Source organism: Phyllobates terribilis, unplaced genomic scaffold (assembly GCF_046119375.1).
Source record: "Phyllobates terribilis strain yellow unplaced genomic scaffold, ASM4611937v1 Scaffold_7__3_contigs__length_470593459, whole genome shotgun sequence".
Taxonomy (NCBI): domain Eukaryota; kingdom Metazoa; phylum Chordata; class Amphibia; order Anura; family Dendrobatidae; genus Phyllobates; species Phyllobates terribilis.
Window position 1 is genome coordinate 250,882,452 of NW_027362767.1, and position 26,811 is coordinate 250,909,262.

At 47.2% G+C, this 26,811-nt stretch overlaps 1 protein-coding gene across 5 annotated transcripts in view; it reads right to left on the reverse strand.

Annotated features, from left to right (window-relative positions):
• KCNT1 (potassium sodium-activated channel subfamily T member 1) overlaps positions 1–26,811 on the reverse strand; it is a 324,143-nt gene that overhangs the window by 253,595 nt on the left and 43,737 nt on the right. For 3 of the 5 annotated variants that reach the window (XM_073640228.1, XM_073640229.1, XM_073640231.1), the window contains exon 2: positions 17,237–17,380. In XM_073640228.1, coding sequence (XP_073496329.1) covers positions 17,237–17,380 — 144 coding nt within the window. Of the gene's footprint in view, positions 1–17,236; positions 17,381–17,512; positions 17,653–17,717; positions 17,809–26,811 lie in introns of those variants that run through there. The other 2 variants (XM_073640233.1, XM_073640235.1) reach the window with 2 other exon arrangements.

The window sequence follows — 26,811 nt, forward strand, 5'->3', positions numbered from 1 at the left end:
CACCCCAGGGGTCTGGTTGCCACAGTGATAGAGATATTACGTCTGAGAGCAGGTGGGAGGTCTCTTGGTCAGGGATCCTATGCATGCCACACCTCCTGCCCAGTCTTGGGAGGGGAAGAACTTCCCCTATATAAACCTAGGGCTGAGGCAGGGTTAGTGAGTAGAGAAGAAGTAGAGACAGAGAAGCAGATATAGGAAAAGGACATCAGGAGCTCTGTGGGAGCAGTGCTACAAGGAGTCAGGGGCTGGCAGCTGCAGAGCTCGCCCTGACTGAGAAGTTATCACCGGACCCGGAGTCCGAGGCTGTGGGGACTAACTCCTATCCAGCAGCAGAAACCGACCGGCAGGGGATTGCAGGTCCTCTGGCCCAGAAACTCGAAGGCAGGGTCACACGCGTGGGACCAGCACCGCCGTCGTGGAGCGGAAGCTACTAGAAGGCCCCGAGTCACCGGCCATACGGGTGAGCACCACACGGTACACTCAGGAACGTGGGCTACTTATACCCGCCTCTAGCAAGGTAGCCAGAAGAGTACAGTCAGTTTGGGAGGCCTACAACTCCGCCTGGCCAGGGGAGATCCCATCTGCTCAAGGACTGACCAGGCCCCAATCGCTAGCCAGTACTCCGGGAGGGTCTATCTTTGTCACCAGTAAAGACCCTGAACTACACCGTACCGTCTCCGAGTGGTTCCTGCTACCCCCATCATCCACGTCGGCTGCCCTGAGGCCATACCCCTCCCGTTGGGGGTTATACTATCACGCTGCACAATCCTACCACCGGCCTCAGCGGTCTGTCCTGCAGCAGCAGCTCCTTAGCTGTACTCAACGGGTGGCGTAGTCGTCCAACATCTACCGCTAATACAGCGCCACTTAGTCTGACTCCCTGGGCACGGACCGGATCAGATGTCTTTGGAGTGTGGGAGGAAACCGGAGAACCCGGAGGAAACCCACACAAACACAGGGAGAACATACAAACTCCTTGCAGATGTTGTCCTTGGTGTGATTTGAACCCAGGTCAGGTCAGGATTTACCAGGAGCCCCTCAGTTTGTCCCTCTGAGAGGGGCTCAGACACAGTATAGTTCATATGTTATACCCCGGCTAGAAACTAAGCTCAGACGATGGTGCGGGGGTCAACAAAAGCCAAATTAGGGTTCATTTGTGATGGCTGTGATCACTCGGGTGATTAATATTGGGCTGAACCTATGGCTGGCTCATTATCTATAGTTCATGGCACCCTTCCGGCTCCAAATTTTGTGGAGAGAAGGATCAGGCAGCTGGATTTCAACATGCCCGATCCTTTCGTTGTCAGGGCAGATAAGACGCCACCAGAGGGTTCTGACAGCGGCTTCCACCCCTCTGTGCCCACACGCAGCCGAGCTTTCTCTGCTGTTCTCCGGCTACGAGCAAAGATCACATAAGTCTCTGTAATAGATTGTTTTGTGCACAGAGATAATCAGGGATATTTTCTGCTCCTGTTATCTCAGATCTTGGTGCAGCTTTATCTTCACATGAAAGACGGATGTAAAAAACTAATGTAGTCTTAATTGTGCAGGGGTCCCATGATTATGTTGCTGCACCCCTGGTAAAGGTGATGGCAGGAAGAGGCCAACCTGAGCGGTGGCACCACCTCTCTAGGAGATCATGAGCACCAGGCCGGTTTGTATGGCACATAAGTCCTCGGATATAGGATTCACGGGATATAGAACATTTGATATTCTGCCAACCAGGGGCGTCATTTGCGCCAAAGATCTGGGGCTTCGCTCTCTGGCTTCTTGCGTCAGCATAGCACTGGCCGCCTGCCCCAATACTATGCATTATAGGCCTACAGCCCACAAGATGTCAGCAGCCCGGCACAATCATATCATCACTTTGTGCCGCCTGCACACGGCCTGCTCTTGTGCAAAGAGGACTCAAATTGTGCGTGTAAGCTTTATTTATTGTACTGGAGGGAGCAATAGGGGGGGCACTACTACCAGGGGGACACTCTGGGATCATTATTACTGGAGGCAGCACTCAGGGATCATTATTATAGGAGGGAGCAATCGGGAGGCACTACTACCGGAGGGAGCACTCTGGGATCCTTATTACTGGAGGGAGCACTACTACCGGAGGGGATACTCTGGGATCATTATTACTGGAGGGAGCACTCAAGGGCACTATTACCAGAGGGGACACTCTGGGATCATTATTACTGGAGGGAGCAGTACTACCAGGGGGACACTCTGGGATCATTATTACTGGAGGCAGCACTCAGGGATCATTATTATAGGAGGGAGCACTCGGGGGGCACTACTACCGGAAGGGACACTCTGGGATCATTATTACTGGAGGGAGCACTCGAGGGCACTATTACCAGAGGGGACACTCTGGGATCATTATTACTGGAGGGAGCAGTACTACCAGAAGGGACACTCTGGGATCATTATTACTGGAGGCAGCACTCAGGGATCATTATTATAGGAGGGAGCACTCGGGGGGCACTACTACCGGAGGGAGCACTCTGGAATCATTACTGGAGGGAGCACTACTACTGGAAGGGACACTCTGGGATCACTATTACTGGAGGGAGCACTCAAGGGCACTATTACCAGAGGGGACACTCTGGGATCATTATTACTGGAGGGAGCACTACTAACAGAGGGGACACTCTGGGATCATTATTACTGGAGGGAGCTCTCAGGGACCATTATTATAGGAGGGAGCACTCGGGGGGCACTACTACCAGAGGGGACACTCTGGGATCATTATTACTGGAGGGAGCACTACTACCAGAGGGACACACTGGGATCATTATTACTGGAGGGAGCACTCGGGGGGAACTACTACCAGAGGGGACACTCTGGGATCATTATTACTACAGGAAGCTGTCAGGGACCATTACTATAGAAGGGAGCACTCGGGGGGCACTACTACCAGAGGGGACACTCTGGGATCATTATTACTGGAGGGAGCAGTACTACCAGGGGGACACTCTGGGATCATTATTACTGGAGGGAGCTCTCAGGGACCATTACTATAGAAGGGAGCACTCGGGGGGCACTACTACCAGAGGGGACACTCTGGGATCATTATTACTGGAGGGAGCACTACTACCAGAGGGACACACTGGGATCATTATTACTGGAGGGAGCACTCGGGGGGAACTACTACCAGAGGGGACACTCTGGGATCATTATTACTGGAGGGAGCAGTACTACCAGGGGGACACTCTGGGATCATTATTACTGGAGGGAGCTCTCAGGGACCATTACTATAGAAGGGAGCACTCGGGGGGCACTACTACCAGAGGGGACACTCTGGGATCATTATTACTGGAGGGAGCACTACTACCAGAGGGACACACTGGGATCATTATTACTGGAGGGAGCACTACTACCAGAGGAACACTCTGGGATTATTACTGGAAGGAGCACTCGGGGGGCACTACTACCAGAGGGGACACTCTGGGATCATTATTACTGGAGGGAGCAGTCATGGGCACTACTACCAGAGGGGGCACTCAGGGGAGAATAATGTGTATAATATTTACAGACCCAGAGTATCTCATATATGCCGGCACTGATACGAGGGACGTCCCTGTCCCTGTGATTACATGCAGATGTGTTTGATTCCATTACCCGCCACTAATCCCCTTCTGTGGCTTTTACGCAGAGAGAAGTGGCTGTGGTTTATCCGCTGATTACAGTAAATTACCTCATAAAACTGTGACCGTAACAAAGATGTCACCGTCTTCCCACTATCTGCACAGAGAAGACAAGCGAGATGCCTGCAGCGCTTCCTGCTCCGGGGTCGCCATCACCAGTAAATGCTCAATTATATCCACTTCTTGGGAAAGCTAGGGGACAACTGATATTACAGCGCCCACAGGGGTCACCTGGGCTGCCACCTCAATGTCGGCAGTAAACCACAGTCAAAGTCTGCCCCCCATTAGGGGTGAATGCCAGCCCACCAGAGTCAACTCTCTTGGAGCAATTTTCAAACAACCCGGCACATCCGCATTACATGGTGAAGCTCAGATGACATTAAGCTAATGTATATGGCCAGCTTTAATCATGAATCTAGAGGTGCAGGATGAACAATTCTCAAACTCATTGGATGTAATTATGGTAAGGCCCAGAAAAAAACCCAAGTGGAAAACATTTGAGACAATTGACAATCTTCCCAGAACTGAACAACCCAGCAAATTCACCCCAAAGTCAGACCGTACAATACTCAGATAAATTGCAAAAAAAAAACAACAACCAGCCAAGAGCTAAAGCTCAGACTCTAAAGGCCCTAGTTAGCCTAACTGTTGAAGTTCATGACAGCATAATCAGCACAAACACCTCATACCAACTGTCCAGCACGGAGATGGAGGGGGATGATTTGGGCTTGTTTTGCAGCCACAAAACCTGGGCACCTCTGCAGTCAGTGAGTCAACCATGATCTCCTCCGAAGTCATGTAAAAGGACAAGGATCCCAAGCAAAACCACAAGTCTACATGGAAATGGCTGGAAAAGAAAAGAATCAAGATGTTGCAATAGCCCTTCACAGTCTAGACCTCAACCCAATGGAAAAGCTGTGGCACGACCTTAAGAGATCGGTGCAGAAACAACGGCCCACAATCATCAAGGAACTTAAGCAGCGTGATAAGAAAAGTTAACCAAAATTCCTCCAGAACAACGCAAGACCCCGATAAAGACAAACAGAAAATTATTATTTCACGTTATTGCTTCTTTTGGTGGCTGTATAAGCTATCGATTCATGGGGTGTACTTAATTTTGCACCCACCTATTCTGCGTTTTGGCCTCAATTTTGGTAAATAAATAATGATACGGTGTCATTTGTGTCGTTCTTTATTTGAAGTTGTATTTATTGATTTTAAGTCCTTCTAAGTGTCCGATTTTTTTATGTCCCGGTACGTTAAACCTTGAAATTCAAAGAGGTGTACTTTATCTCATGACTAGTGTTGAGCATTCCGATACTGAAATATCGAGTATCGACCGATATTCACGGTATCGGAGTTCCGATACTGAGTTCCGATACTTTTACAATATCGAATACCGGAATCGGAAGTTCCCATAATGCCTGCGCTCTGCAGTGTCTCTGAAGGATGACAAGCTGGATGGCAGCGCTCAGCTTACTGTACTTGTCATTTAGTGTTAAAGGATTTATTAAAAAAAAACAATAGTGTTTTCGTGCACCGTCTCTTAAAAAAAGCCGGCCGACAATTCATCAGCGGCATACACCGGTACCCGACAATTTAGAATAGAAAGAATAGAGCATCACACATAGATTAGATAGATAAAAACATGTCAGTCACATATATAAGAAGTACAGGGACAGTGTTGCTTACTGTACTTGTCATTTAGTGTAAAGGATTTATTTTAAAAAATAACAGTGTTTTCATGCACCGTCTCTTTAAGAAAGCCGGCCGGCAATTCAGCATCTGTACCCGACAATTTATAACAGACAGAATAGAGCTTCACACATAGATTAGATAGATAGAAACATGTCAGTCACACAGGGCCGGCTCCAGGTTTTTCTGGGCCCCGGGCGAAAGAGTCTCAGTGGGCCCCTTTAACACATACCACGATTCATGATGCAGAGATACAGCGGAGAAATATATATATATATATATATATATATATATATATATATATATATATATATAGTACAATGCAAAGATTTCACTTCTTACATTACATGAGTGATATCTATTGTAAATTCCACAATAGCTCAGAAACCGGTGAATCGCTCCACACAGAATACTGGCCCCCATATAAGGCTCCATACGGAATACTGGCCCTCATATAACGCTTCATACAGGATACTGGCCCCCATATAACGCTCCACACAGAATACTGGCCCCCATATAACGCTCCATACAGGATACTGGTCCCCTTATAAAGCTCCATACAGGATACTGGCCCCCATATAACGCTCCATACAGGATACTGGTCCCCTTATAAAACTCCATACAGGATACTGGCCCCCATATAACGCTCCATACAGGATACCGGTCCCCTTATAACGCTCCATACAGGATACCGGTCCCCTTATAACTCTCCATACAGGATACTGGCCCCCATATAATGCTGCATGCAGGCTGTTACCCCCCACATAATGCCCCATACAGGCTGTCCCCCCCTTATAATGCTCCATGCAGGCTGTTACCCCCCACATAATGCCCCATACAGGCCCCCCCCCCTTTTAATGCTCCATGCAGGCTGTTACCCCCCACATAATGCCCCATACAGGCCCCTCCCTTTTAATGCTCCATGCAGGCTGTTACCCCCCACATAATGCCCCATACAGGCTGCCCCCCCTTATAATGCTCCATGCAGGCTGTTCCCCCCCACATAATGCACTATGCAGGCTGCCCCCCCTTTATAATGCCCCATGCAGGATGCCCCCCCCTTCTCTTTATAATGCCCCATGCAGGATGCCCCCCCCTTCTCTTTATAATGCCCCATGCAGGATGTCCCCCCCCCCTTTATAATGCCCCATGCAGGATGTCCCCCCCCCTTTATAATGCCCCATGCAGGATGCCCCCCCTTCTCTTTATAATGCCCCATGCAGGATGTCCCCCCCCCTCTATATAATGCCCCATGCAGCATGTCACCCCCCTCTATATAATGCCCCATGCAGGATGCCCCCCCCTCTATATAATGCCCCATGCAGGCTGTCCCCCCCCTCTATATAATGCCCCATGCAGGCTGCCCCCCCTCTATATAATGCCCCATGCAGGATGTCCCCCCCCCCTCTATATAATGCCCCATGCAGGATGTCCCCCCCCCCTCTATATAATGCCCCATGCAGGCTGCCCCCCCCTCTATATAATGCCCCATGCAGGCTGTCCCCCCCCTCTATATAATGCCCCATGCAGGATGTCCCCCCCCCCTCTATATAATGCCCCATGCAGGATGTCCCCCCCCCTCTATATAATGCCCCATGCAGGATGTCCCCCCCCCCTCTATATAATGCCCCATGCAGGATGCCCCCCCCCCTCTATATAATGCCCCATGCAGCCTGCCCCCCCTCTATATAATGCCCCATGCAGGATGTCCCCCCCCCTCTATATAATGCCCCATGCAGGCTGTCCCCCCCCTCTATATAATGCCCCATGCAGGCTGCCCCCCCCTCTATATAATGCCCCGTGCAGGCTGCCCCCCCCTCTATATAATGCCCCATGCAGGCTGCCCCCCCCCCTCTATATAATGCCCCATGCAGGCTGCCCCCCCCCTCTATATAATGCCCCATGCAGGCTGCCCCCCCCCCTCTTTATAATGCCCCATGCCTCCATACATTAAAAAAAAAAAAATCAAATACTCACCTCCCTTCTCCTCACCTGCTGCCGCTGCCCGCTGCCCGCTGCTCGCTGCTCAGCTCCGAACTCCAGCGTTGTCGGCGTCTTCCCGCTCTGCGCTCCCTGTGACGGCTCAGGGGAGGGCGCGGTGTAAAGACGTCACCGCGCCCTCTGACCTGAGACGTCACAGGGAGCGCAGAGCAGGAAGACAGCGGATCTGCGGAGGCACGGGGAGAGGTAAGTATCGGGCTGCCGGGGCCCTGAGCAAGCGGCGGAGAAGGGCGGGCGCTGACACCGCTCTCCTCCGCCCATAGTCCAGCGGGGTGCGCGACCGCCAGTGGGCCCCTCTGCCTGCTCAGGGCCCCGGCATTTGCCCGGGTGCGCCGGGTGCTGACGCCGGCCCTGCAGTCACATATATATGAAGTACAGTGACAGTGTTGGTTACTGTACTTGTCATTTAGTGTTAAAATAAAGGATTTATTTAAAAAAAAATTGGCGTGGGGTTCCCCGTAATTTTAGTCTCTAGCGGGGGTTAAGCAGACGGCTGGGGCAGATGTTTGAAGCCTGGGAAGGGGGTAATACCCACGGAGCTTCCCAGGCTACTAATATCAGCCCCCAGCTGAATACCTAGCCTTTACTAGCTATTAAAATGGGGGACCCCCCCAAAAAAATGACGTGGGGTCCCCCCTATTTTAATAGCTAGCAAAGGTTAGGCAGACAGCTGGGGGCTGATATTAATAGCTCAGGAAGGGTGCCATGAATATTGGCCCCCTCCCTGGCTAGAAACACCAGCCGTCAGCCGCCCCAGAAATGGCGCATCCATGGGATACGCCAGTTCTGGCACTTAGCCTCGCTCTTCCCACTGCCCTGTAGCGGTGGCAGTGGGGTAATAGGGCTGGGGTTGATGTCAGCTTAGAATGCCAGCTGACATCAAGCCCAGGTTAGTAATGGAGAGGCGTCTATAAGACACCCCCATTACTAACCCCATAGTCAAAGTTAAAAAAAAACACAACACCCAGAATAAAGTCCTTTAATTGAAATAAAGACACAATTCTTTATTGTTCTAAATTAAACCATACTTACCATCACGCCCATTCCAGCTGAAGCCAACGATCTCCTGCAATAAAAGAAAAATAATAAAGCAACATCATCCTTACCTTTCCATGGTTCCCACGACAGCTTCAGCTCTGCTACATTCACATGACAGGCTGGACCGCAGCAGAAAGCTGCCATCCAGCTTGCCATGCCGCAGACACTGAGAAGAGCAGGCATACTTGCGCTCCTCAGTGTCTCGCTGTGACGGCATCCAGATGAGCCGAGTTCATGTCCAGTGAACTCAGCTCACCTCATGCATGTCACTGGCAGTGTGGGAAAATTCTCCTGCTGAAGCGCTGAGTGCAGGAGAATTCTCCCACGCTGTCAGTGACGTGCATGAGGTGAGCTGAGTTCACTGGACATGAACTCGGCTCATCTGGATGCCGTCACAGCCAGACACTGAGGAGCGCAAGCAAGCCTGCTCTTCTCAGTGTCTGCGGGATGACAGGCTGGATGGCAGCTTTCTGCAGCGATCCAGCCTGTCATGTGAATGTAGCAGAGCTGAAGCTGTCGTGGGAACCATGGAAAGGTAAGGATGAGGTTGCTTTATTATTTTTCTTTTATTGCAGGAGATCGTTGGCTTCAGCTGGAATGGGCGTGATGGTAAGTATGGTTTAATTTAGAACAATAAAGAATTGTGTCTTTATTTCAATTAAAGGACTTTTTTCTGGGTGTTGTGTTTTTTTAAATACTTTACTAGAAATTCATGACGGTCATGTCTAATATTGGCGTGACCCCATGAATTTCGGGCTTAGGGCCAGCTGATAATACCAAGCTGGCCCTAACCCCTTTATTACCCAGTGAGGCACCGCACCAGGCCCCTGGATGAGCTGGATACAGCGCCAGAAGATGGCGCTTCTATGAACGCGCCATTTTCCGGGGTGGCTGCGGACTGCAATTTGCAGCTGGGGGGGGGGGGCAGAAAGCTTGGGCCTCCCTGCGCTGCAGATTCCAGCCCCCAGCTGCCTAGTTGTACCTGCCTGGACACAAAAATAGGGCGAAGCCCCACGTCAATTTTTTTTTCATTATTTCAGGAAATTCATGAAATAATTAAAAAAAAATTGACGTGGGGCTTCGCACTATATTTGTGTCCAGTCAGGTACAGCAGGCAGGAACAGGCTGCCCCCAACCACCAGCTGCCTATTTGTACCTGGCCGGACACAACAATATAGGGAAGCCCTTTTTTTCTTAATTATTTCATGAATTTCATGAAATAATTAAAAAAAAAAAAAAATACGTGGGGCTTCGCCCTATTTTTGTGTCCAGCCAGGTACAACTAGGCAGCTGGGGGCTGGAATCCGCAGCGCAGGGAGGCCCAAGCTTTCTGCCCCCCCCCCCCCCCCCCGCTGCAAATTGCAGTCCGCAGCCACCCCGGAAAATGGCGCGTTCATAGAAGCGCCATCTTCTGGCGCTGTACCCAGCTCATCCAGGGCCCTGGTGCGGTGGCTCACTGGGTAATGAAGGGGTTAGGGCCAGCTTGGCATTATCAGCTGGCCCTAAGCCCGAAATTCATGGGGTCACGCCAATATTAGACATGAATTTCTAGTAAAGTATTTAAAAAAAACACAACACCCAGAAAAAAAGTCCTTTAATTGAAATAAACACACAATTCTTTATTGTTCTAAATTAAACCATACTTACCATCACGCCCATTCCAGCTGAAGCCAACGATCTCCTGCAATAAAAGAAAAATAATAAAGCAACATCATCCTTACCTTTCCATGGTTCCCACGACAGCTTCAGCTCTGCTACATTGACATGACAGGCTGGATCGCAGCAGAAAGCTGCCATCCAGCTTGCCATGCCGCAGACACTGAGAAGCGCAGGCATGCTTGCGCTCCTCAGTGTCTCGCTGTGACGGCATCCAGATGAGCCGAGTTCATGTCCAATGAACTCGGCTAACCTCATGCACGTCACTGACAGCGTGGGAAAATTCTCCTGCACTCAGCGCTTCAGCGTGAGAATTCTCCCACGCTGTCAGTGACGTGCATGAGGTGAGCTGAGTTCATTGGACAGCGTGGGACGTCACTGACAGCGTGGGAAAATTCTCACGCTGAAGCGCTGAATGCAGGAGAATTTTCCCACGCTGTCAGTGACGTGCGTGAGGTGAGCCGAGTTCATTGGACATGACCTCGGCTCATCTGCATGCCGTCACAGCCTGACACTGAGGAGCGCAAGCATGCCTGCGCTTCTCAGTGTCTGCGGGATGACAGGCTGGATGGCAGCGTTCTGCTGCGGTCCAGCCTGTCATCTCGATGTAGCAGAGCTGAAGCTGTCCTGGGAACCATGGAAAGGTAAGGATGATGTTGCTTTATTATTTTTCTTTTATTGCAGGAGATCGTTGGCTTCAGCTGGAATGGGCGTGATGGTAAGTATGGTTTAATTTAGAACAATAAAGAATTGTGTGTTTATTTCAATTAAAGGATTTTTTTCTGGGTGTTGTGTTTTTTTTAACTTTGACTATGGGGTTAGTAATGGGGGTGTCTTATAGACGCCTCTCCATTACTAACCTGGGCTTGATGTCAGCTGGCATTATAAGCTGACATCAACCCCAGCCCTATTACCCCACTGCCACCGCTACAGGGCAGTGGGAAGAGCGAGGCTAAGTGCCAGAATTGGCGCATCCTATGGATGCGCCATTTCTGGGGCGGCTGATGGCTGGTGTTTCTAGCCTGGCAGGGGGCCAATATTCATGGCACCCTTCCTGGGCTATTAATATCAGCCCCAGCTGTCTGCCTAGCCTTTGCTAGCTATTAAAATAGGGGGGACCCCACGTCATTTCTTTGGGGGGGTCCCCCATTTTAATAGCTAGTAAAGGCTAGGTATTCAGCTGGGGGCTGATATTAGTAGCCTGGGAAGCTCCGTAGGTATTACTCCCTTCCCAGGCTTCAAACATCTGCCCCAGCTGTCTGCTTAACCTCCGCTAGAGACTAAAATTACGGGGAACCCCACGCCAATTTTTTTTTTAATAAATCCTTTATTTTAACACTAAATGACAAGTACAGTAACCAACACTGTCACTGTACTTCTTATATATGTGACTGACATGTTTCTATGTATCTAATCTATGTGTGATGCTCTATCTTTCTGTTATAAATTGTCGGGTACCGCAGCTGAATTGCCGGCCGGCTTTTTTAAAGAGACGGTGCATGAAAACACTATTTTTTTAAATAAATCCTTTACACTAAATGACAAGTACAGTAAGCAACACTGTCACTGTACTTCATATATATGTGACTGACATGTTTCTATCTATCTAATCTATGTGTGAAGCTCTATTCTTTCTGTTCTAAATTGTCGGGTACCGGTGTATGCCGCTGCTGAATTGCCGGCTTTTCATGTTTCACTGTGAGCACTGTTCCCATCGATTTGGGCAACCACCTCCCCCAATATATTCTACATTATTGTTAGTTGTTTTCCTTCATGTAGAATTAACCTACAAGGAAAGAAAGGGTTTATTTTCATTCCGATATTTGTGTCCCATTGACTTGCATTGGTTTCCGGTATCGGAATCGGCGATATCCGATACTTTTTGAGTATCGGCCCGATCCAATCCGATCCGATATTTCCTGATATCGGAAGGTATCGCTCAACACTACTCATGACTCTATATTCTTATAAAGGCGGCACACAGACAGGGGTCGCCCTTCAGTTCAGTCATTCCTTTTAATAATCTTTCAAAGCGATGGGCCACCCCGCTGCGGTACTGTGTTATGCCTCGTGCAGGTTCCGCGGGGGTGGAACTAGCAGAGGGAACCTCCCCCTCGGTGCCAGTGATAGGTGTAATGCAGTGTGCAAGCTGTGCCTGTAGGATTCCTTTAAGTTGCTTTGACCCTGTGGAGTCACGGGAACAAGTGTGATCAGCTGACTGTAATAACACATCCGTAATAAAGCGATATTTCATGGCTTTGCCCTCTAGGTCTCAGCTGTCATGAAATGATCTGACAATAACAGGACGGATATCAAACACCTGTCTGCAGAGATAATGGCCACATCTCAGTGTTTACTCTGTGGTCATAGTACCTGCGGCTAATGTTGCCTGTGCAAACATCACTACTATTACTACCTGGGAAGGTTAAAAATAACGCCATACCACGCTGTACCGTAATAATCAATTACAAGCGCAGGAAATGATGGAGGGAGCAGCAGCATTAATAGGAACTTAATGGATTCATGGCACATTTATCTGTCACAAATCACCAGTATAATCACTGCTCCCAGAATTTCGCGATCACGACCGCTGCCACATTCCACTACAGCCCCCTTAGGGGTAATTAGCCAATTATACAGTGATACATACAGTACTTGGACCCTGCCACCCTGCTTTACTTTATTTGGCAAATGTCTGATGCACCTTTATGTGTCCTCGCAGGTCTACAATTATATTTATGAATCAGGAGGATCAGGATGAACTAATGGACAGAGGTGTAGGAAGAGGCACATTAGAGGAGGGAGACATGAAACACTCATTAGACACATTCCTGTTACAGGCAGGGGATCGGAGGCTCTGCCATCCCGATAATTGGATGTTTGATCGCAGCCCGGTGGATCTCAGTAATTGTAATCGCACTCTCTGTAGAACCATGGAAAGTGTCTCCAGAGACTTCTCCGGACTCATCACCAGAAGACATAAGAACTTCTAAGTGTTTATTCAAATACTGTGGACATCTCAGGAGACTTCAGGCAAAAAAAAACCAGCTGCATGATATTGTGTTTACTAGCAGCTCTGCGGAAATCAGAGTATGAGACGTCTCCAGGCGAGGAAGCAAGAAGTCTTGGATGACATCTGCCCTGCTCTACTTATATCTCAAAGTATAAGCACCCACCGGACTGATCCCTAATCACAGACCCATCTACCCATCCACTCTCAACCACCCACTGAACCCAATTAGCCAACTACCCACCAATATATTAATCCATTCATCTACCCACAAGCCTCTCAATCCATCCCATACCCACCAATCTATTCACCCAGAAGTCTACCAACTAACTTATACACCAACCTACTAAACCTCCTCACCCACCCTCTACTAACCTCATCACACACCTTCTACTAACCAACCAATTCTCTCACTGCCAATCTATTCATCTGCCCATATACCTATTCACCCATGCATCTACCATCTAATCTATTCACCCACCTAACAAGCAATCTATTCATCCACCAACCTCATCAACCAACTTCTACCAACCAACTAACCTATTCACCCATCTACTATCAACAGCACTATAGTCTAGCAACAAACTTATTCATTGACCTACCTATCAACCTATTCATCCATCTGCCTACCTAAACTTATCACCCACCTTCTACCAACCAATCGATTCTCCCACGGCCAATCTATTCATCTGCCCATATACCTATTCACCCATTCATCTACCATCTAATTTATTCATCCACCTACCAATCAACCTATCCACTCACCAACCTTATCAACCACTTTCTGCTACTAACCTATTTACTCATCTATTTACTATCAACCTATTTACCCACCTGTCTGGCAACTAACTTATTCACTGACCTACCCATCAACAACCTCATTATCCACCTTCTACTAACCAACCGATTCACCAACTGCCAATCTATTCATCTACACATTTACCTATTCACCCACACATCTACCAATCAACCAACCAACTACTAACCTATTCACCTATCTATCTACTATGAACATAGTTGCTAGATGGGTGGTTGAATATGTTCATAGTAGATAGATGGGTTAATAGGTTAGTAGTTGGTTGGTTGATTGGTAGATGTGTGGGTGAATAGGTAAATGTGTAGGTGAATAGATTGGAAGTGGGTGAATCGGTTGGTTAGTAGAAGGCGGATAATAAGATTGGGTAGGTTGATGAATGAATAAGTTGATAGGTAGGTCAGTGAATAAGTTAGTTGCTAGACCTGTGGGTGAGTAACTTATTCACTGACCCACCTATCAACTTATTCATCCATCAACCTACCCAAATTTATTACCCACTTTCTACCAACCAACTTATTCACCCACCTACCAACCATCCTTATTATTCAACTTCTAACCAACCTATTCACCCACTGCCAATCTATTCACCAATTTATTTACCTCTTCATCCACATATCTATCAACTTATTCACCCATCTACTATCAACCTATTCATCCATCTATCTACCAACTAACGTATTCACTGATCTATCAACCTATTCATCCATCAATCTACCCAACCTTTTCACCCAGCTTCTTCCACTATATTTCCCATCATTTTATTTCCAACCATTTCACGCATTCACCCATTGCCAACCTATCCACCCATCCAACCAACAACCGATTGTCCCACTCATCTACTCACTAACCCATCTACCCATGCACCAACCAACCTATTTCACCACCCACATATCAATCCATTAACCCACCAACCTTTCCATCTATTCATCCATTTTTGGCAAGCCACCAACCAATTTAATCACCTGTCCACCATGTTCCCATTCATCTACCTATTCTCACCCATCTGCCAACTCACTGACCCAGCCAGCATCACGATTCAGTATTACTGTGATTGACAATTTTTATCAGAAGAGTTGGTCATAAAACATGTGGCCCTCCAATGAAAACGTCAAAAAAGCTGGAGTACAGGAGCCCACATGACCGCCTACTCATCTATATGTCGGACGGCTTTTCCTTCCATAGTAATTTCAGTAGGAAAATAGGATATTACTGTGGGGAACATATCCATAATGGTTTTCTATGGTTCCAAGAGCATTTAACTGCTGCTCTAATAAGTAAAATCCTGAGCAGATAAGTTTTATTATTTGGCCCCGGGGTGCTTGGGGGGTATTGGAGTCTAATAAACGCTTACGTATGCGAATGCTATTGATCCCTGTCCTTGGTTGATGCAGATCCAGACCCCCATGAGCGTTGTACGCAGCTCCTCACCGGAGATCTGCACTATTCATTACACTCTAATTGATAGTTACAGCGGTGCGGAGGCCAATCATCTGCTACGTTACTGTCTGGAGAATTGACTCCATTGTACCAGACGCCGCAGACACAGTATTCTGCTGTGACCTCGCGTCGCACCAGAAAACATGAGGGACAAAGACAAGGGAATCTTCAGACTCATCAATGCTTCTATCTCCACCTACGATTGCACTCCCTTAAAGGGATGGTTCACTTTTAAAAGCCTTCACAGAGACAAGTCATCGGTGATCCATTCCCCCCACTGATTGGTAAAACAATAAGGTCGAGATGATTCTTCCTGCATTACGTGCCTTCAGTTTCTGACAAGGAGATCCCAAAATCTCTAAAGTCCCCCTATTACAATCTCAATGTCACGACTGGTGAGTGGTGAGATAGCGAAGTCCCAAGAAAATCAATAAAGCGGATGTGTGCAAGACTGCTGTATGCAGGGCTGAAGGAGCTGTCCAGGGTGCTCAACCTCCACCAAACCCAACAAGACCCCCTCTTACAGGTCACCCCCTATTGGGAGACGCAGTAGTGGATCAGCACCATGGACAACTCTAATATAGTCATATACAAGACTCATTCTAACTTTTCACCTTTTTTGAGAAGTGCAGGAGAGGATCAGCACCATGGACAACTATAATAAAGTCAAGTACAAGACCCCCTCTTACCACCAGTCACCCCTTTCTAGGAAGTGCAGCACTGTTGATAGCTCCCACATAGATACATATAAGATCCCCTCTTACTGGTCACCCCTTCTAGGATAGGATCAGCACTGTGGATATCTCCATTATACTCACATAAAGGACACCTTCAAACTTGACACCAACTTCTAAGAGGTGCAAAAAATGATTAGCACCATGGGCAACTCCAATATAGTCATATACAAGACACCCCTAACTTATCACCCCCTTTTGGGAAATGCAGTAGAGGATCAGCGCCATGGATAGCTTCAATATAGTCACATACAAGACCCTTTCTTACAGGTCACCCTTCTAGGAGGTACAGTAGAGGTTCGACACCATGGACAACCTGAACAGTTACACACGAAACCCCTTTTACCGATCACCCCCTTGTGGGAGGTAATATACATACAAGACCCCCTCTTACCAGTCACCCCTTCTGGGTGGTGCAGTAGAGGACCCGCACTATGGATATCTCCAATATAGTCACATACTGGACCCAGTCTTACTTGTCATCCCTTTCTAGGAGGTGCAGCAGAGGATTAGCACCATGGGCAACTCCAATATAGTCACATAGAAGACCCCCTTTTACCGGTCACCCTTCTAGGAGGTGCAGTAAAGGTTCGACACCATGGATAGCTTCCATATTGTCAGATACAAAACCCCCACTAACTTAATCACCCCTTTCTAAGAGGTGCATCAGAGGTTTGGCACCATGGATAGCTCCCATATAGTCTCATACACGACCTCCTTTTATTGGTCACCCTTCTAGGAGGTGCAGCTTCGGAATCCCAACATGGATGACTCCCATATAGTATCATACAAAACCCCCTCTAACCGGTCACCCGTCTAAGAGGTGCAGTAGAGGATGGCACCATGTATAGCTCCCATATAGTCTCTACAAGACCCCCTCTTACCAGTCAGCCTTCTAGGAGGTGCAGCAGAGGTTTGGCACCATGTATAGCTCCCATATAGTTACACACAAGATTCCCTCTTACCAGTCACCCCTCTAGGAGGTGCAGTAGAGGTTTGGCACCATGTATAGCTCCCAAATAGTTACACAAAAGACCCCCTCTTACTGGTCAGCCTTCTAGGAGGTGCAGTAGAGGTTCGGCGCCATGGACAACCTAAACAGAGTTACACACAGAACCCCTTTTACCGATCACCCTCCTTTCTGGGAGGTTCAGCACCATGGACTGCCGCTACAGTCAGCTCTCATCCTACAGTTTTCCAACCTTACCTGTCATCATTCTGGAAGGTCTGGTCTCCAAGCAGAAGGTCCCTGAATCTGTATCTTGGAGGCAGCGGAGGGACCTCGGTCTCCAGCTCATTCATTTTCAGGGTGCTGATGTCTAGGATGACCCCACTCTTGTCAGGTGCAAGCCTACAAACAGAGAAGAGGAGGATGAAGTGGTGACTGGAAGTTTGCTGGGAGATGCACAAAATCACAACACTGCCGCCCCCATGAGGGAGCCGTCAGCCGCTCTCTGCCCCCCTCCCTGCTGCTAATCCTTACATTAGGGTGAGATGGTGCCAGGCATGTTAGAGGACCAGGGATCACCCCCCTCGGCAGACAAAGCAGATGCAGCCGCAAAAGCAGAGATGCACTGACAGCCTGAGCCGAGGAAGCATTGCAACCCCTGGAGAGGGTGGGGGCTGTGCATGGGCTGTGCTACGCTACACCGGCATAGCAGAAAGGGTTAATGGGCAGCAGATCATACCCAGTGCTGGAGGACTGGACCCATCCGAGCAGCCATATGCTCATGTCTGCCGCACCGTACAGTATGGAAATAGCTGTGTACTGTATGGAGAATATACTGTGGGCAGATCCAACCTCAGACACACCTGGAGCAGCAGCAGCGAGGGCGGCATCACTGTACAGAACCTGGGACCAGGGAAGGATGAGCCGCAGCCGACAGAATGGGGGCTAAACCCATCCTCACACAATACCAAGCTTACCGCTGAGAATAGAGGACAAGTCAAGGACTTCACTTCTAGGGGATTACCCAACTACATCCTATAATATACTTCAGAGCTGTATTCACAGTTCTGCCATTTGCTATTAATTACAGTAAACTTGTTATATAAACCAGTAAGCGCTTATCTCAGCTCCTATACAGGATACATATCAGGAGCAGTACAGGATACATAATGTATATGTACACAGTGACTGCACCAGCAGAATAGTGAGTGCAGCTCTGGAGTATAATACAGGATGTAACTCAGGATCAGTACAGGATCAGTAATGTAATGTATGTACACAGTGACTCCAATAGCAGAATAGTGAGTGCAGCTCTGGAGTATAATACGGGATGTAACTCAGGATCAATACAGGATAAGTAATGTATACACAAAATCACTGTGAAATGGTGCTCAGAAGAGGACAACCCCTTTATCAACGCAGTGTCGCTTATCCATAGGACTTAGATCAGTGTCGTTCTTATAAGTATGGACTCCTGGGATTCTGGCTGTCAGCTCTGGTGGCTCTTGTTCTCTATATTACACAGCATTGATGCTACTGTGAGGACGCAGTTTTCTTCAGTGAATGGGGATATAAATACTGCGGATGTACAGTACGTCTCTGCCTCACGTGCCTGTAGATAGAAGATGGCGAAGAGAAAAATCATAACTCATCCTCTCGGCGCTTCCAGAATAGATGTCACTGGGAGGATATGACAACAAACTGGTAATGTATTATGGTCTGGACATTACAGGTCATTATAAGGGATCAGTCATCTTAGGACACCATTCTACAACACACAGATATAATCAACATCACCATATTCTAGAGCTGCATTTGCAATTCTGCAGACTTCAGAGCTGAAATCTCCCAGCATTCCTTGCAGGTTTAATGTCTACAGGAAATATATTATAACTAGTGATGAGCGAGCATGAAAATGCTCGGGTGCTCGTTGTTCGAGTCGAGCACACTGGAATACTCGGGTGCTTTACCCGAGCAACGAGCCCAATGTAAGTCTATGGGAAACTCGAGCATTTTTCAGGCGGCTCCCCCCGGCAGTCTGCAGAGGGCCTAAAAATTGCCCAAATCAATGGGAACAGTGCTCAAATGACATGTGAACAGCATGGGGAAGACCCCCTGGAAGCATTTCTGACTCCCAGGTCACTGCTGTCGACAACGTGGTCAGAGTATTACGCCACTTTTACGGACTCACAATAAAACATACAAAAACGAAACCAAAATGGATTTTCCTGGGAAATATGTTAAGGAACATCCTTTCCAGGATAATGACTTGTATATAAGGCAAAATAAATAAGCAAAAACAAAATTGCTCCTCAACAGCTTGGGCTATGTTCACACGTAGTGTTTTTGATGTGTTTTTGCACTTTTGCATTGCTTTCAACCAAGACAAATGTATTCACCGGAAAATGTCATTTTAACATTTTACAACCTTATCTGGCCATGTGGTATGCGACACATCATCAGACACATCCTGTTTCATTTCTGAAGGAGGGACTCTGAAAGTCACAAAACCTATTTTTATAGGGCCATCAGGCGGCCTTTACTATTCTTAAAGGGCCAGCAGTCGGCCCTCGCTATTGTTAGAGAGCCATCAGCCGGCTATGCTTTGTTGCTCCCATTATTAACAAGTGGGTCTCTTAAACTGTTATTGAGTATGCAGTGGCGGCCAAGAATTTGGAGGCAACCCAATACCCCTTGGAAGAGATGTTTTTAGGAGGCTCTCTGACCTCTACAATGTTCCCATTATTAGGAAGTGGGTCTCCCATAGTGTTTGCCTATACAGTGAATGCAAAAGCTGCCAAAAATTTGGAGGCATTCCAATGCCCCTTGCAAGACACGTAGAGGAGGTGATATGGTAGATATGGTGGTGAATGATATGGTGATGGAGGATGAGGAGAAGGAGGAGGACAAGAGCAAATAGACAAAATGAGGAAGCTTATACCCATGTCTGGGTATGAAGACAGAGGTGCATGGAAATAGAGTTAGACCTCCCAAAAAAAGACACTGGATTTGAGTTTATGTTACGCTGCTATCATTCAGTGGTGTGGAGAAGTCTGGCCCAATCCAGCCCTTGTTAATTTTTAGAAGAGTCAGCCTGTCAGCATTTTCAGTTGACAGGCGGATGCACCTATTAGTTATAATTCCACCGGCGGCACTAAAAACCCTCTCTGATAAAACGCTAGCGGCAGGGCAGGCCAGGACCTCCAAGGTGTAGAGAGCCAGTTCATTCCACGTGTCCAGCTTGGATACCCAGTAATTATAAAGGCACAGAGGAATCAAGGAGGACGTTGGTACGGTCGGCAAGGTACTCCCTCACCATCTTCCCAAATTTTGCACTCCTTGTGAGAGTACCCCGCGCCTCAGGGCCTGTAAGATAGGAGGGTCTAAGAAAACCGTCCCAGAACTTTGACAGATGTTCCCCTGCCTCTGCTGAATTGGAGTTGTGTCTCTCTCGCCTGGACTCCTTGGTTGTCCAACGAACCGTGACTTCTGCCGCCAGCGTTTTCAGATGGGAATTTTTTTAATAATTCCGCAACAAGGGCCTTCTGGTACTGCCCTATTTTAGTAGACCTGTGCGCCTCAGGAGAAGTGTCACGAACCAATAATGACTGTCACCCAAAATTTGGAGAATGCGAGGGTCACGGGAAATGCAGCGTAACATAAACTCAGTCATGCGTGCCAGCCAGATTGCTAACAGGCAAGACTTCCATGTCCTCACCAAGAGGACGACTGACCAAGCTCTCATCCTCATCTTCCTCCCTGTCCTCATGCCATCCACGCTGAACAGACAGTATGGCAGTTGTCCAGGTAGTACCGTCTATTACGCATGAAACTAGCTCCTCCTCTTCCTCATTGTCACCCAATCCATGTTGGGATGAGATGAGGCTGTGCTGTGTGTAATCACCCTGTATTGTTCCTTGCTCCATCTCATCGTGCTCCGCCTGCAATACATCCTCTTTGATTGTGAGCAGAGAGGGTTTCAGAAGACAGAGAAGCGGGATGGTGACGCTAATTATGGCATCATTGCCGCTCGCCATCTTGGTGGAGTCTTCAAAGTTTTGGAGGATGGTACATATGTCTGACATCCATGTCCACTCCTGAGGTCTTATGTGTAGACCCTGAACTGAATACAGACGGCCTTGTTGATGCTGGTAGTCAACAACTGCCCTCTTCTGCTCACAAATCCTTGCCAATATCTGTGATGTAGAGTTCCAATGCGTGGGGACATCACACACCAGTCGGTAAGCAAGAAACTGCAAATGCTGCTGAAACAGGGCAAGGGCGGCGGAAGCTGTAGGTGACTTTCTAAAATGGGCACACAGGCGGTGTACTTTGACAAGCAGATCCGGCAGCTCCGGGTAGGTTTTGAGAAACAGCTGAACTACGAGGTTAAGCACATGGGTCAGGCATGGTACATGTGTGAGCTCACCTTGCCTCAGAGCCGCCACCAGGTTCCGGCCATTGTCACACACAACCATGTCTGGCTGTAGGTTGAACGGTGTCAGCCACAGATCTGCCTGCTCTTTCAGAGCTGTCCACAACTGTTCAACATTGTGTGGTTTGTCACCTAAGCGTATTAGCTTCAGAACAGCCTGCTGCTGTTTGACTGAGGCAATGCTGCAGTGCTTCCAGCTTGTGACTGATGTGGTAGTTTCGGAGATGGAGGCTGAAGAGGAGGATAAGGTGCAGGAGCTGTAGAATGTGGGGGCAACCCTGATTCACCCAGGGCCCGCAATCCTCGGCGTTGGGAGGACGTGTTCCGTCCCAACGTCCAACTGGGTCCTGGCTTCCACTATGTTAACCCAATGTGCTGTCAGCGAGATGTACCATCCCTGCCCACAAGCACTTGTCCACGTGTCCGTGATTAGGTGGACTTTCCCAGTAACTGCATTGTTGAGGGCATGGCTAATGTTGTGGGACATGTGCTCGTGTAATGTGGAGACGGCACACCGAGAAAAATAGTGGCAGCTGGGGACCGAGTACTGAGGGACGGCCTCCACCATCAGGTTGCGGAAAGCTTCCATCTCCACGAGCCTAAAAGGCAACATTTCGAGCACAAGCAGTCGTGAAATGTGTGAATTTAGTAGTGTGACCTGTAGGGCGTTGGCTGCATATTTGCGCTTGCATTCCAAGGACTGGGGTAGGGACAACTGAACGCTGCGCTTGGACAAGGACGTGGACGTGCTTGCTGGTGGTGCTAGTTGAGAGTGTACAACGACAGGTGCAGGGCAGGAGGCATCTTTGCATGCACCATGGACAGAGGATTGGCCTGCACGCACAACAGCAGAAGAAGCAGTGGTGCCAACCGCAGATACTGTTCCTGGACCCTGGGGTTCAGCCCACTTAGTCGGGTGCTTTGCTGCCATGTCTCTGATCATGTTGGTGGTGGTCAGGCTTGTAGTTTTGCTTCCCCTGCTGATGCTGGCCTGGCAGGTGGTGCAAATGGCCTTTTTGGGGTTATCGGCAGAGACTTTAAAAAATAACCAGACTCGGGAAGACCTAACAGTTGTACTGGCAACTTCACTCGTGTTGATGTTACGGGGGACGATTGACCGCCTTCTGTCTGCGGCCACCACACTGTTTCTTCCTGCCAGTTGGGGTGCTCTGCCTCCCTCCACCTGTGTACTGCTCTCCTCACTCTGCATGGCCTCCTGCCAGGTTGGGTCAGTTACTATATCATCCACCACCTCGTCTTCCACTTCAGCATCCTGGTCCTCCTCCTGACTTTCTGGCAATTGTGTCTCATGATTGTCCACCTCGTGACAGTTTCCCACCGTCGCCTTCGTATGACCGTGGCTGCTCAAATATTTGGGCATCGCTACATGCTATCTCTTCTTGCCCCGCTTCAAGTGGACCGGGCGAGAGGCCTGAATCTATAAATGGAAAAGTGAACAGCTCTTCGGAGTGTCCAAGTGTTGGATCAGTTGTTTCTGGGCACTCGGCATGGTGGGAGAAAGGAGGATCAGGGTGAGGAATATGCGGTCCAGACTCATGGCTACTGAGACTTGACCGTGTGGAAGACAGGGTGGTGTTGGCTAAGTGATTGGAAACATTATCTGCTATCCAACCAATAACCTTTTCACACTGCTCTGTGTTCAATAATGGTGTTCTGCGGTCCCCTATTAATGGGGACAGGGAGGTTGAGCGAGAAGATGTGGGTGTTTGTTGTGGCACAATTTCAGCTTGCCCACGGCCTCAGCCTCATCATCTGCATGCACCATCATTACCATCACGTCCACTTCCCCGTCCCTTGCCATGCGCCTTGCCCATTTTAAATGGAGGACAACATGTTCCACGTTCACTACAAATGGCTGGATTTGAACCCCAGTGATATGTGATACGTGTGACGGAAAACCACAGTTTTAAAATACTGGCCAGTAGGTAACTATTTATCACAGCGACCTCATGTCAATAACTTCACTGACACACTGCAACAAAATTTCAATGGAGGCCAGAAATGGCAGAATTTTCAGTGCACTTATATGTGATCCGTGTGACGGACAAACCACAGTTTTAGATAGATGGATTTCTAGCGCTGTAATATGGAAAGGACCTGGCTGTATTCTGCAGTGCCAACAAGTAAATAGAGCAGAAAAACTGTTCTCTGGATTGCTTTTTAAGCAAGTAATCAGGTTTAAGATAAGAAAAAAAACGATTCCTGGCCCCTGATACCTGGGGCTATTTCTACAAATATCTGTAAAATCACCAGCAGCAAACAGAACTGGAATGGAGCCTCTTGTGCTATATGCACTGCAGCCTGCTATATACACTGCCTGCCTGCCTATATGCCTGCCTGATATCTCTGTAGATGGATTAGTCCTCAGAAGGACTGTTTGTTGAGATGGATATGTGTCTCTAATATACTTCTGTTCTACCTACACTACCTAATACACAACCAAATCTCTCCCTAGCTCAGCAGCACCTCTCCCTACTGCCTGATTCCAGGGTAGACTGTGACGAGCATGGCGGCGCCAGGTCTGATATAGACCTGATGACGCTGTGCGGCCAGACAATCACTGTAATGCCACAACTAACATGGCTACGACATTACAGTGAGTGGCAGGCAATCGCTGCATGTTCATCGGCTCTCTAAAGAGCGCCAAACATGCAGGGAGGAGACCCGAGCTCCCGCAGAGCAACCCGGAAATGCTCAGCGCTCGCCAAGTATCTCGAGCAGTAATATGTTCAGGCGAGCACCGAGCAGTAGAGAGCACGCTCAGGAGAGCACCGAGCAGTAGAGAGCACGCTCAGGCGAGCACCGAGCAGTAGAGAGCATGCTCAGGCGAGCACCGAGCAGTAGAGAGCATGCTCAGGCGAGCACTGAGCAGTAGCGAGCATGCTCGCTCATCACTAATTATAACTGGTTAAAACAAACTAATTGTTAGACTGTTATATAGGAGCCGGTTTAAGCTGTTAATGATGTATTGAGTCAAGTTTGCTGACTATTTCCAATATGACTTTGACGGTAACTTAAAATCAGATCAGTATAATTAGTAAAGCAATGTTAATTATGTACATCCGGGATTAATTGTGCCCCCATAGGTGCCCAGCTGCCACCAATCTAAAGCGGTGTTTGTTACACCCCACATACTGTATTCTGCACAACTCACATTCTATTAGATAAATGACGTTTCATGTGTTCAGGTTAATAAAATCCTTAAGAATGAAACTATGGCCATTACTATAAGAATGAAAATTAGTGCATTTCTGAGCAGAATTACAAGAAATACAGCGGGTGAGACCACATTTAAAAAAAAACCTTGAAGAAAAGACGTGTTTTACATGTTTTTTTTACACCTGTTGAAGAAAAAAAAGACTCTGGGAAAGTAAAGAACCCAGTGATGGGGCTTTTTTTGCGACGAATCTGACAGAAAAACTCTCCAAAACATTATGGAGTTTTGGATTCTGATTTAGTAAAGGCAAATATATTTTTTAATAATGGCAGTGATCACGTGATATTGTGGAGAAAATGATGGAAGAATCAAAGGTTTTTCTATTAGATTTGCGATGTTGAGTGGTAAGTTTCTTCTTTCTATACCAGTAATATTACTTGCTCTGTTTAAGCTCCAATCCAGATAATCTCTTCCCCGTAATCTACAAAGAACTTTTTCTGATTCTGTTGTATAGTCTTGTTGGGGGGGGAACAACTGCATTTAGTACGTATTAATACCGCCATGGGGATGTTGTGAATGACATGGGAGGGGGGATGGCAGGATGACGCATGAAGTATGGAATTCGAAGCAGTGAATTTTTTAAAAAGAATCACAGTCACTATGTTGGAATTAGAGTGACCTATTAATAGAAATATCCAAATATTAATTTTTTCAGAATAAAAAAAAAAACTAGTACATTTTAAGTTTTATGGGTTGGAATTAATGCAAGTTAAAAAGGAAGAAACTTTTTCATAACTATCATTCCACACAAAAAGAAAATCGTCTATATAATGTCCATACCATACAATGCTGGTACACCATGGGTTAGATTCATTAAATAAATATTCTTCCTCTCAAACCGCCATGACTATATTAGCCAAAAAAGGGGAGAATTTCGTTCCCATGCTCACCCCTTGTTTCTGTAAATAAAACGCATTATCAAATGAAAAATAATTGTAAGAAGAAAAGAAAACGCTGAAATTAAAAAAAAAAAATCTTGAATGGGTATGGAGTAAGAACTATGTTTTGCCAAAAAATAAGAAAGGCAGTGTATGGCAGCATTATATGGTATGGACGGATACAGACTCACCACAACCAAAGTATGATGGATCCCATTGGAAATTATCCATAGTAGAGACAACAGCCTTAGCATCCTGATAAAACCTGGTAAATTCTGGACTAAAGGTTGAAGATAATGGTCAACCCAAGCTCCCAACCTTTCCCCCAATGATCCAATTCCTGCTATTATATGTCTAAATGGTGGTGGGAAAATATTTTTGTGCATTTTGGGTAATGAATGATAAATAGGAATAACGGGAAAATTCCACATCAAAATTTTCCAATCATTTTGTATCAATTGCTCCCAAAAGAAGACCTGAATCTAACAATTTATGTAATTCTTTTAGAAAGTAGGAAGTAGGATCACTGGGCAATTTTTTATAAACAATGGCGTCATTACGATCTTGTAAATTAAGTTTGTGGTATAAAGAAGAATTCAAAACTGCAATAGTCCTGCCTTTATCAGCTTTTTTTATTTTTTTATATATATATACTTTAAGTAAATTCTTATTTTCTTGGAGTTCCTTCAAGGCAGATCTTTCAGCAGAGGTTAGGTTACTATTCACACTGTAGGAAGTGCTTGTATTCAGAGCCACAAGTTCCTTTCTCAATTTAATCCTGAAAAGAGTCCAAAGCAATGAATCTCGATTGGATTGAATAGAAATACGGTTACTAATAGAAAATGAACTATTAAGGGAAGTATTGGTAGTGGAGGATTCAGATTCCAATGATCTTAATGATTACAATACTCTGTAGTTCCTTGAAAAGAAAAGTTGGATTATTGAAAAAAAGAGGAGTCATCAAAGGTGTTCGTCTGATGGGTACAGCATCATTTTCCAAGAAATGGCATTACAATGTCAAATTTCTGGAAAATCTATTAACATCAAATTTATTAGTGGGTGAGAAACCCAATCCACTTGATAGTAATGAAATTTGTTTTCAGATAATATGTAGGTTCCACACCCGACAGGTTACAATCTCCTTTTCACCGGTTGTGGATACCTCTGCTGTTTGTTTTTCCTCCCTTCCTGTCTATTCCGTTTTTTGACTGGAATCCATATGAAAGTTTGGCTATAGCTCCTGAAGCTTTATCTCCTATACAGCTAAATGAGGAGTCAGAGA